The sequence below is a fragment of the Alosa sapidissima genome, chromosome 8 (assembly GCF_018492685.1).
Source record: "Alosa sapidissima isolate fAloSap1 chromosome 8, fAloSap1.pri, whole genome shotgun sequence".
Taxonomy (NCBI): domain Eukaryota; kingdom Metazoa; phylum Chordata; class Actinopteri; order Clupeiformes; family Clupeidae; genus Alosa; species Alosa sapidissima.
The window spans coordinates 34,478,308-34,491,245 of NC_055964.1; the positions used below are offsets into that span (position 1 = coordinate 34,478,308).

At 42.2% G+C, this 12,938-nt stretch overlaps 1 protein-coding gene and 1 long non-coding RNA gene across 2 annotated transcripts; one reads left to right on the top strand and one right to left on the bottom strand.

Annotated features, from left to right (window-relative positions):
• Positions 1-2,585: 2,585 nt before the first annotated feature.
• Positions 2,586-8,012, bottom strand: LOC121715157 (tripartite motif-containing protein 16-like). Its single transcript, XM_042100582.1, has 6 exons — positions 7,173-8,012; positions 6,223-6,318; positions 5,793-6,026; positions 5,360-5,519; positions 5,161-5,217; positions 2,586-3,557 (listed from the first exon to the last, which is right to left on the bottom strand). The coding sequence occupies exons 1-6, from the start codon at positions 7,776-7,778 to the stop codon at positions 3,043-3,045; spliced, it is 1,668 nt and encodes a 555-aa protein (XP_041956516.1). The 5' UTR covers positions 7,779-8,012; the 3' UTR covers positions 2,586-3,042.
• A 1,567-nt stretch (positions 8,013-9,579) lies between these two features.
• LOC121715204 lies at positions 9,580-12,938 on the top strand. The gene is made up of 3 exons (XR_006033558.1): positions 9,580-9,598; positions 9,983-10,042; positions 12,456-12,938. It is a non-coding gene; the product is annotated as an uncharacterized LOC121715204 (long non-coding RNA).

The following is a 12,938-nucleotide window of genomic DNA, read 5'->3' on the forward strand; positions in this document are numbered from 1 at the left end:
TCAATGCAAGTATTAATATGAATTGGTGGCAGATCTGGGTAGCCTAGACTGTTCTGAAAAAATATAGCATGTGTAAATGGCACTTACAATGACCAGGATAAATGCATATAACTAAAGGTAGTGAAAAAGCCCTTAAAACAGTATAGGGTTCTAAGGGTTAATTTCTTAATTCAGAGCCATGTTACTTACAGCCAAGTACTTGGAGTGGATATCAGAAAGAAATAGGCCTATAGTTTGGACATCAGTATAAGATTAAATATCTGCATACAATATTTGTAGTATTTATTATTGTTCTTTATCATCATTTGAATAAGACTGATTAAGTAAGGTGCATTACCATAATGTACTTTTTTTTTATAGCATTGGCCTATTTGTGGAAAATGTGTTGGAGTGGACAACAAACTGACCTGTGTATCAGTGTTGGCTTTACACAATTTATTGGCATTATTAAAATAGGCTATCCTAATCTTCAAAACTTTTTGAGTAGTTTTCAAATAGTAGTTTTGATTCCCAAGTGCCACCCCAATAAAAAGTCTGGACCCAGCTGGCCCCCCCTATAAAATAATCCTGGCTACGCCCTGGTGCAAACAGATTCTTTCAAATGCGTCGCTGACTGTCAAAATACCGATGCGCTGTTTGAGGTTGCGCTGCTTGCTGTTAAAGGGAATGGCAGATGTCACTCTCATTGGTTTAAAGGATGTTACACCCAAAACACACCCATGACTGATGACGTGACAGAAGAACCCTTTTGAACAATGTGCCTGATGTCTGATCACAAAATCATGCCGAATGTGGACTGGACACGCCCTAAATGTGTTTAATCTTTGCGCTTCTTCCATTTTTGATGGCCAAAATTGTGCTCTCTGTGTTAAGAGTCTAAGGACCGTGTTAGTTGGGCTGAGGACAGAATATATTATAAGAAAATCATGATAAATATGGATATTCAGTAACCGTATAGACAGATATGTACAGTATGTACAGCTACTGTATGTGCAGTGTGGTGACTACCATTGTAGTGCAGAAACAGCAACATTATAAATGCTAAAGCCATAAGGGCTCCTACACAGTTGCGTGCGTTGCAGTGCTGGAGACGCATACCATTCACTTTACATGGGCTCACGTCATCCGTTGCTGAACTGAATTGTGGGTCCGTGCTGGTGGGGCCGTTGCGTTTCTCCCGTCGCTCGCGTTGAAAAGTTCCGCTGTTGCTGCACCGACAGACGGCACCGGCCAATCAAGCAGAGCAACAGTTCATTACTCAAGCAGACTCCATACATTCAGATGTTTTCAATCATTCTATTGACCAAATGGTAAAGGCCTTTAATAATGAACTAGGTGTCCTGCTTGACAGAGTGGCTCCTTTAAAGACTATTTCACCGTGCCATTCTAAAAGAAAAAATAGCAAACTATAATAAAGCTGTTCGTAGTGAGAGAACGATCCTCTTCTTTAAAGGTGTTCTAAGCGATGTCATACGTTTTTAGGCTAAACATTTTTTGTCACCTACAGCAAACATCACCTCACCATCTGCTAGCTGCCTGTATTCTGAATACACTGTAAAAAAACATGATCTCTGTGTGGACAACCCAGGCTCCAAAAACAGCCACAAAACAACTTGGGCCAAACTTGCCCAAAAAACATACTGTTCCAGCAAATCACAGACAAGATATGCATTTAGGAGTTTCAATTGCACTGGAGGGAGGTGTAGGAAGTAGTGAGCTAGCTTTCTGTTTTGTTTAAACGTCAACAGAAGTGACGTTACCCAGCATCGCTTAAAGCGCCTTTAAGGTAATTGGTGAAAACAATGGAAACTCCAGGGTGCCTCCACACTATTGATAGGCTACTACACATTTGACACACTCCGTCAGGCATCTGCTCTAAGATGCCACAAGTTTGCAGGATTCTTCATAAACAAAGTCACTTCTATAAGGGTGGCCATTGGTAGCACAGGTAATAAGTTTTATAGCGCACCCAAAAGCAGCCCCCCAAATTTCAGATTTTCAGAACACTATTGCGCAATCAGCAAAATTGCTCAGCTAGATTTTAACTCAGACCAGCTCCTCAAAATGTGCTTTGGATCCAGTCTCGACCAGTTTGGCTCCCTGTATTCTCAAGATAATAAACACATTATTAGAAACAGGTATATTTCCGACTGCTGTTGTGAAACCTTTACTTCAGTAAAATCTAGACTATACTATCTTGAGTAATTAGAGGCCTATATCAAACCTACATTTCCTGAGCAAAGTACTTGAAAAAAGTTGTTTCTAATCAACTTAATATCTTCCTCAAAGAAAACAGTATTCTAAAAATAGTTAATGATCTCAGACTTGCAACTGACTTAAACAAAGTCTCAATCCTTATTCTTCTAGATTTGAACGTATCATGACACCAGAGATCATTTAACATTTTAATTAACCGCCTTGTGGGTTAAACTGGTTTCAAACCCACATTACTGGCAGATTGTTATGCTATTCTAAGGGATCATGTGTCTGTGAAACATGAGTTGCCCTTCGGTGTGGCAAGGGAGCAGTCTAAGGATACAATAGGACACACTATGACAAACAAACCTTTTATTTATTACAGATGATTACATTCAGTATTTAAAAATGCATTCATTTATTTTTTTATTAGCCTGCATGAATGTAGTAAAATAAGATGTAGGAGTTGAAAACCTTTAAAAATAGAGTGGGTGCAAAGAGCAACACAAAGTTTTGTGAATCCTAATGTGCAATGTTTATGTTTATGTTACAAAAACCTTCTGACCATTTAACTGAATTTGGACTTTTATGTTGCACTACACTACACTACGCTACGCTACACTACGCTACGCTGCACTACACTACACTACACTGCACCGCACCGCACCGCACCACACTACACTGCACACTACACTACACTACACTACACACCCTTCGTACCCTTCCTTCTCCTCAATGTGTTTGTGGGGAGTCTGACCCCAGTTCCCAAAGCTGACACACTAATGCCTCCTACTGCAGCAGGGTCCTAGCCTGGCTCATACCAGACCAATACCCAACTGAGAATACTCACAACAGCTTCACTGATGATCCTTCACCTACCCAAAATCCAGGATAAAGTATATGAGTGAATTTGGTCTGGACTCTGTGCAGGAGGGTCATTGTGTCAGAGATGCTGTAGAAGGCCAGAGTTCCTGCCCTGTGATCCACATACACTGCTATTCTGGAGCTGGCCACTAGAGGGAGTTTAGTCTTTTCCTTATTGTGCCAGAAATAGGAACAGGACCTGCGGAGGTACAGACTCCAGGACTGACCATTATATCCAAACCAACAGCCATCACCCCATCCTTTCCTGCTGATGCTTTTATATGAGACTGCTATATCAACCTCCCCACTCCACTCCACCTCCCAGTAGCAGCGTCCAGACACACCCTCTCTACACAGCACCTCATACCACCTATCAAATCTCTCTGGATGATGAGGATAAGACTGGAGCTCTCTTCTCCCCTCCACCCTCCTGTTCCTCACAGACAGATGGAGGTTTCCATTAGCTGTGTTTGGATCCAGTGTGAAGTAACAGGAATCTAATGAAAAAAAAGACATCACATTATACTTCAATGTTAATAATGTGTGTGTGTGCATGACTTTATATACGTTCACGCAGGGACTAATGCATGTTGGGGTTGTCCATATGTGTGTGTAGGATTTGTGTTCTGTTTGTATGTGTACTTTCACCTGGTAGCACAACCCCCCAGCATACTGAAGGGCCAGACACACACATTCCTGCACCCACCTTTGCCTACACTATGCACTGCTGTTCACTCCAAACCCCATTTCAGCTCATCTACATGCTGCTCCAGGAGCACAAAGAGGTGGGTGCACACTGATTGGCTGTTCAGTTCATATAATAACCTTTGGCCAGAATCACAGACTGAACCTTTAATGATGCATGCTACTGGACAGGAGTGACCCGTCCATCTTTACTGCAGGACATCCCTTCTGTATGGACTCAGCCTGACCTGCTGTCAGCTAAACCCTGCAGCATCAGAATGACTGGACTGGGCGAAATCTACAGGGGAATCAGGCCTGCATCTGCTCTGCTGGTGATTAGGAGTCTCACATCTGGCATTCAAAATGCCTTTATATTTTAATAATCAGACTTAAAGCAACACCAAAGAACTTTTCCTCTGTTGCACGCACGCTATTTGTTTATCCAGCAACGGCTTTGCAAATAACGATGTCCATAGACAAGGTAGAATATGGTCGAATATGATGCATGATTTTATGAAAGTATTATGTATTGCGACATCATGCAAGTCAAATGTGTAGTTTCTTACAGTATGTCTCATTTCATCGAACTACAAGCCCGCTACCCGATCTGGCAAACTTACATAGTGTGGTTATAGCCGATAGAGGGCCGCGAAGCGAATGCAGAAGTGCCGTTCACCCTGTTACGAGTTGATGAACCACGGAAACAATTTTGGAAACATTATTTTAAGGTACAAAAAACTCTTTGGTGTTGCTTTAGGGTACTACCAACACAACTTAAAGGAGAACTCCAGCTTTTATTTCAACCTTGGCCCTATTTGTTTACATTTACACTAAGGCTACAAAATTGGTGCAGTATTGAGTTAGAATGCTAAAACTGTCAACTGCGAAAGGGCTATACAATGGAGGTACTGTTGCACACTTGTAAACATCACTTCCTTCCTTACAAGTACACTAATTAGGCCCGGCATGTTATTAAATGTGTCTGATCTGCCAACTAATGTTGAAGCTTTAAAGAACGGTTATGCTGCTTATATGAATTCTCAAATAGATAAGAAATAAAAATGGCTAAAAAATTAAATGAATGGAACCCCCATAACACGTTTGCTCATTCATTTCAATTTGACGCCCACTAATAGGTTACATTCAGATTGATTTCAGTAATAAATGGATGTTTGAAAAGATGACCATTTTAGAACACTTTTATATGGATTTTAGATTGGGGGTTGACACAAAATAGGAATCGTGATTACAGTGGATATGTGGAGGAGAATTTGCTTCCTCTACCCATGAACTGTTATACCCACAATAAATGTTGATCTGTTTAAAATTGGTGCACTATTCTGAAAATGTAACTGCAAAGAAATTTGACTTTTGATCTGGAATTTTGAAGTATGTAAAATGTGTGACAACACTCACATTGTATGAATTCTTCTCTGGTTGTATGTCCAGAAAAACTAGCCTGGACTTTAGCCACTATTGAGATGGAAATAATCATATTTTAAACAACACTGACTAACATAAGTGGTGTAAATGTCAACACTGTATCAATGTAAGGGTTCGTTTTTATATCAGTGGAATTACAGTATGTGTCAGGAATATCAGGAGTATGACCAACCTGCTGCAGATATCTTCATGAGTTCCTCTTTGCAGAAAACGTCCAGCCACCCCTTTAGCCAGGAGACAGATTTATGTACAGCCTCAAAAGAAAGGCTTTGCTTAATATAGATCCTGGACACGTCTTTAGTCACAGGTGTGTTGCTCAGTGACTGGAAAGTCTAAATACAGAAACACATTTTAGAGAGTGAGAAAAATAGAGAAAGATGAAGGGGAAAGAGAAAGAAAGAGAGAGGTGAGGGTGCTGGGGACACTCGTTACATTCTTAGTCAAATACATTTGTGCATTATGCAAATTCATTGTTAACACTGAATCAAATATATTTGTAGACTTTCTTTAGAGATCTGAAAGGGCATGGGGTCTGTTAAAGTGCTGCAGGAGGTCAATTATGAGGTAAATTAATGCAGTCATGCTCATAATCAATCAACAGTTACCTTGAGGAAATGGACGTGGTTCTCTGTGTGTGAAAGCTGCTCCAGCTCAGCATCTCTCCTCTTCAGCTCGGCAATCTCCTGCTCCAGTTGCTTCAGATGTTCTTCAGCCCGACTCACCTCAGCCTTCTCCTGAGCTCTGATCAGCTCTGTCACCTCAGAGCGCCTTCTCTCAATGGAGCGGATCATCTCAGTAAAGATCCTCTCACTGTCCTCCACTGCTGTCTGTGCAGAACTCTGATACGAGACACACAAAGACACGTGATCCATCTAAAGCAGCCCTCACTCAGCTCTTCCACAAAGCCTGTTGCCCACAGTGTGGCTTAGAACGGAAAGTTCTCTCTAGCTAACTGGACGAGAGCACTAGTCCCTAACTGAGGCCTGAGATGGTTCCTCCAGCCAGCTGCTGTCCTCTCCTGTGGCCAGTACTCACCTTGAGCGTCTCCACAGCCTTCCTCAGCTCCTGCAGCTCCTTCTCTCTCTCCTGGATACTCTGCTGAAATCTCCTCTGGGTCTCTCCCAAGTGCGTCTATGTTGAACAAATGCATCACATGTATACTGCAGTTGTCATTATGTCTTGCATTAGGTCTTGCCCACCCATACAAACTTTTTGTTTTGTTTTGGAGGGTGACCCATAGAAAGGTTTTTCGGTTGGAAATCTGTGAAGCTCTGAAGCACAGGCCTAAAGCCCCATCTCAACCAGCTGTTTGTGCTTCAATTTTGATCCAGTTTGACTGCTTTGATGTTTCCCACCCAATATTTCCACCAGCCCACCTTTTATAGTAGAACTGGCCCTGCCTAGTCCTCATTCCTCAAGTGCAAACTGATTAATCAGGGTGAGCTCATGAACATACAGTAAGGATTTGATCTTTAATGTTACTGATGAGCTTATTACTAGGAATGATGTGACCATCTGGTTTTAGGGTTTAAAGGAACCATATATAAGATTGTGGCCAAAACTGGTACTGCAATCACTTTCAAATTACTCTAGAGCGGTGTATCCCCTCCCCCGACTCGAGGTTGCCAACCCGGATGCCGAAACACTACTGACTTCGTGATTAGTAGATAGGTAGAGGGTGGCGCATCAGGCCAAAACACAACATGACATGACAAAACACAACATCAACATCAGTTGAGGGCTGCAACTTCACTTTTTAAATGGCAATATCCTGGCCGGACTACTGTTGTATTTGAAATGAACATGATTTCTTAATGTCTAGTGACATATCAGGGCCATTTTATGATTAATTGAAACACATTTCTTACATATGGTTCCTTTAAATGCAGTTATTATTTGCTGTCTAATGGGACGCTACAGAATAAGTCTATAGCCTGTTTCATTCCAGTTGCAAAGTTATAGACTACCACAACTCCTGTCCTTACCTGTTTCTCCTTTCTCCCTGCAGACGCTGACACAGCGTCATGGCCTTTGTGTTCATCCACCATACAGAGAAAGCAAACACAAGTTTGGTCTGTACGGCAAAACACCTCCAGAGGCTTCTCATGTTGGGTGCAGACCCTCTCCTGTAGCTGACCAGTGGCCTCAACAATCTTGTGTTTTCGTCCAGGATGGAGTTCATTGTGAGCTTTATAGTGCGTTTCACAGTAAGACAACAGACACTCCAGACAGGACTTCACAGCTTTGAGTTTTCTCCCAGTGCAGACGTCACACTCCACATCTCCAGCTCCAGAACATACAACAGGACCAGGAACAACAGGTTGATTTCTGCTCTTCCTAAAGTGCTCCACAAGCTCAGCAAAAACATTATTTTTGTTTAAAATGGGTCTTGGAGTGAACGTCTGTCTGCACTGGGGGCAACTGTAAATTCCCTTCTTATCTTCCCGATCCCAGCAGCTCTTAATGCAGCCCATGCAGTAATTGTGTCCACAGGTAATAGTCACTGGATATTTCAGCAGATCCAAACAAATAGAACAAGTAACAAAAAGGTCCTGGTTAGCTGATATCGCCTCTGACATTATTCTGCGCATACAAAGACTTTACGAAGGTAGGCCTATGTGAATGACAACACCTGCCTTAATTACGTTTCTTAATGGGCGTGCAAACACTCTGTTGTGTGAGAGGTTGTCGGCGTCCAAGGGTAGCTAGCCTTTTAGGTCCAACCTACTATCATTGACAAATATTACCAATAAGATAGCACTAATGGGTTAGTCGTCGTTTCACTGTATAGGCTTCGTTTTTGTGTGTTGGCTGTAAATGTAAAACGATGTTTAAGCCAAGCCTATGGTTTAGTCTTAAACTTACTTAGTTTGATTTTTTCCCCTTCGTGTCGAACAAAGGCCGTTCGCACGAACACGCCCATTACACACATAGCCTTGCCTAAAGTCATGTCGAGGTTGCGCTGCGCACTTGCAACAATTTAAGGCAAGGTGAAACGAAACAAGGTAGCCTAGGCCCTAGACTATGAAACGAAGAATGGTAGAAGCGACTCCAAGTAACCAGGACCTTTTGACATGTCCTATATGTTTGGATATTCTGAAAGATCCAGTCTCTCTTAATTGTTGACACAATTATTGCATGGGCTGCATTAAAGGAACCGTATGTAAGACATGTATTTCAATTCTCAATCATAATCAATCATAAAATGGCCCTGATATGTCACTAGACATTAAGAAATCATGTTCATTTCAAATACTTATATCACTGACAACAGTAGTCCGGCCAAGATATTGTCATATATAGCTTGCAGCCCTCAACTGATGTTGATGTTGTGTTTTGTCATGTCATGTTGTGTTTTGGCCTGATGCACCACCCTCTACCTATCTACTAATCACAAAGTCAGTAGCGTTTCGGCATCTGGGTTGGCAACCTTGAGTCAGGGGGGAGGGGGAGGGGATACACCGCTCTACAGTAATTTGAAAGTGATTGCAGTACCAGTTTTGGCCACAATCTTACATACGGTTCCTTTAAGGACTGCTGGGATCAGGAAGATCACAAGGGAGTCTACAGCTGCCCCCAGTGCAGACAGACGTTCACTCCAAGACCCGTTTTAAACAAAAATAATGTTTTTGCTGAGGTTGTGGAACAGTTCAGAAAGACCAGAATCCAATCTATTGCTCCTGCTCCGGTTGTAGGCCTACATGTAGCCATACGTGCTGGACCCGGGGAGGTGGAGTGTGATCTTTGTGCTAATAGAAAACTCAAAGCTGTAAAGTCCTGTTTGGACTGTCTGCTGTCTTCACAACAAGGTAAACCCTGGACGAAATCACAAGGTAGTTGGTGCCACGTGCCTGCTACAGGAGAGGGTCTGCACCCAAAACGAGAAGCCTCTGGAGGTGTCTTGCCGTACAGACCAAACTTGTGTTTGCTTTCTCTGCATGGTGGATGATCATAAAGGCCATGACACAGTGTCAGCCTCTGCTAGGAGAAAGGAGAAACGTGGTAAGGACGCATCTTCTTGCTGTTGGATTGGACTTGTTGTGGTTCAACATGATTATTTGGTTTACAACTGGAATAAAACAGTCACTAGGCTCATTATCTTCAATTAAATTAAGCAAAGCAGAGAATCAGAATTATCCAACCAAAACATATCTGTTGAACGAGCCTGATGGTTAGCCCAGGCACAGTGTCATCGCAGGGCCTTGAGCCTGATGGTTAGCCAGGCACAGTGTCATCGCAGGGCCTTGAGCCTGATGGTTAGCCCAGGCATGGTGGGCTTATGGGTGGGCCAAGCAGCCCTGGGCCCAACCACTTTTCCACAAACTCAGCCTACATTTTTCTTTAAAAAAATAGTTTTTCCAATCCTGAAATTGTATTTATATGTGTATGTGTATGTAAATATCTGCAGCAGGTTTGTCCCATTATTAGTTTCAACTTTATTGTCATTGTGCAGAGTACAAGTACAAAGACAACAAAATATAGTTTGTGTCTAACCAGAAGTGTAAGAGGAAAAGCAGAAAAGTGCAATGTGATATACAAAGTATAGGCAGGTGGTGCATAGACATTCTTGAGTTGTTATGATGCTTTTCCTTTTGGTTGTGTGTGCTTATACGGAACATAATGAACTTTAACTGTTTATCTGTTTATCCATCATTATTGTCTGTGAAGTCATTTAATATTCAAATAGATGAAGACTCTTGATGTTGCTTAAGGAGAGATCACAAAATACTTTTTTCTATTAATTAGAAATAGAATCAGCCATTGTTGATGATGTGATGCTCTATATTTATAACAGTGACTGGTGTCCAGGCTATTTTACAGACTGAACCAACAACCAGGGAGGGATTTTTACAATGTGAGTTCGACACACACACACACACACACACACACACACACACACACACACACACACACATTTTATATATTTACTTGACCCCATGTTGTTAAAAGTTCCAATGGGTTGACAAGAACACACATTCATCATGTGGACATGGATTATATTCCCTGATTGTCTCTTTGGTGGATATGTGACCGACATGAGAGGGAAAGATGAAATCGGGATTGTGGTTAAGGATTGTTCACATTAGACCATTAATAGGCATTTTGAAAACATATATGACACACAAATACTAATCAGCAGAGCAAAAACAGTCAATCTTCCCCTGTAGATTTAGCCCAGTCCAGTAATTCTGATGCTGCCAGTGATTTATTCCTGACTGCAGGTCAGTGTTGAAGCGATGTAGAATAGATAGATGTATTCACAGACTCACTGTAGGATCTGATTACCCAGGTGCATGGATCATAAAAATCAGGCCAGCCAGGATGAAACACAAAGCATAATACACACACACACACTGCCCACATCTTTAACCCAACACACACACACACACACACACACACACACACACACACACACACACTGTCCATATCTTTAACCCAAGACACACACACACAGACACCACACAAAGACAAGGTTAGAACAGAAAAATCATACTGATGAGTAAAGGATTCCCATATATACATTACACATAGGCTACAAATGTAGGTGGATGAAATTCAAACTTGGCTTTCTAGGCTAGTCCATTAAGACATGGAGTGCAGTATGAATTAAACTGAATTGAATGGAAATAGGCTATGCACAGAATATATTTTAAAAAATCTTAGGGGCAACCATGGCCTACTGGTTAGCGCTTTGGACTTGTAACCGGAGGGTTGCCGGTTCGAACCCCGATCCCTGAGTGCCGCTGTTGTAGCAGGCAGCTCACTGCGCTGGGATTAGTGTGTGCTTCACCTCACTGTGTGTTCACTGTGTGCTGAGTGTGTTTGACTAATTCACAGATTGGGATAAATGCAGAGACCAAATTTCCCTCACGGGATCAAAAGAGTATATATACTTATACTTACTTATACTTATAAATCTAGCCATTGTAAGAATTGACACATGTAAGTGGCTTTGGATAAAGTGTCAGCCAAATAAATAAAATAAAACTAGATGTACCGCTGCGCAGAGCGGTACAAAATATGACCGCCGCCCAGTCCAGCACATTTTTTCCACAAAAATAAATCACGCTGAAAGGCCTATATGATTCTAAATGTGTCACTAAATTGCATTATCCACACTCAATTCTCACTGGTATCTGCTAGACAACAAGCACCAAAACATGATTAGTTCATAGATTTCACATGTAAAATTCATTTTATACAACCCCACCTCCATCTTGCCTGTTCATAATTTTGAGAAATTCTTGAATTGTGTGCATGTACATGTTTATGTTATGTGTGTGTGTGTGTGTGTGTGTGTGTGCATGCTTGTGTGTGTGCCTGCGTATGTGCCTGTGCATGCAAGCGTACATATGTCTACTGTGCGAGTATGTGTCATACGTATGATTACTGTGAATGAATGTGTGTGTGTGTGTATCTGTTTGTGCACATGTGTGTACATGAAATGGGTTAACATGACCCCTGGAGGCAAACATACGGGAAAAAATGGGCATCCTAGGCCCTACAGTTCTCAAGATATTCACAGAGAACTGTGTCTGCCCTACCCTCCTTTCGGGGGGTCCAGTCCAGCGGGGGGGCTACAGATCAAAACGAAAAACGACGGTTGGATGGGTTGGGGTTTTACCCCGGTCTTTCAGTGTCCCGGGAATCCTTGACGGAAATTTGGGCATTTGGGCTTCGCTGGGCGGCGGTCATAATAAGTGATATTTATTCATTCGGTCACTGAGGGCATTTTTTGATTAACAGAGAATGCACATTCTTGAACTGGTTCCATTCAGAATTCTTTGAACGTTGGTGCTATCTACTGAACCAGCCCGCATTTCCACCAGTTTGGAATGGAACCAAGGATGCGTCATCAACAATGGGTGTTGCAAAACAAAACATGCAAAACAAAAGTTAACTAGATGCATAAACAGGAGGATGATATGACGGTTGTCCCGTAAAAACAGCAGAAATTAGCTGTGTAAAATGCTAGTTTACGTCTGCAGTGTAGTGCTAGTTGACTGTTTACTCATGGCAACATTTGATAAGGAGGGAAAACAAATATGCTTATAGCCTTCTCCCCTTTAAACAGTAGAATGACACGGCAACTCCGGTTCGCAGGGAAAACCAACTATTCTATTCTAAACCGTATTTTATTTGGTCGAAATGCTCCAAACGGTTCAAATGTTGATTCGCAAACGGGAATGTAACTGGTTCTCTGTCAGTGGAAAAGGGCTTGTGTACGGTAACCTCAGTAGCCTTTGTCCTGTCTTTTCCTCTATCAGATTCCTGTCACTTCACCCTGGATTCAAACACAGCTAATGGAAAAGGAGGGTGGAGGAGAGAGCTGAGCTCCAGTCATATCCTGATCATCCAGAGAGATTTTATAAGAGACCTCAGGTGCTGTGTAGAGAGGGTGTGTCTGGACGCTGCTACTGGGAGGTTGAGTGGAGTGTCCATGTGTCTATAGCAATGGCATATAAGAGCATCAGCAGGAAAGGAGGACGTAATGTGTGTTTGGATGGAATGATCAGTCCTGGATGCTGGATGTCTCCTGCTCCAGATGCTCTTTCTGGCACAATAATAAAGTGACTAAACTCCCTCTAGTGGCCAGCTCCAGAATAGGAGTGTATGTGGATCACAGGGCAGGAACTCTGGCCTTCTACAGCATCTCTGACACAATGACCCTCCTGCACAGAGTCCAGACCACATTCACTCACACACTCTACCCTGGATTTGCATTAGCTTGTGTATCTTCATTGAAACTG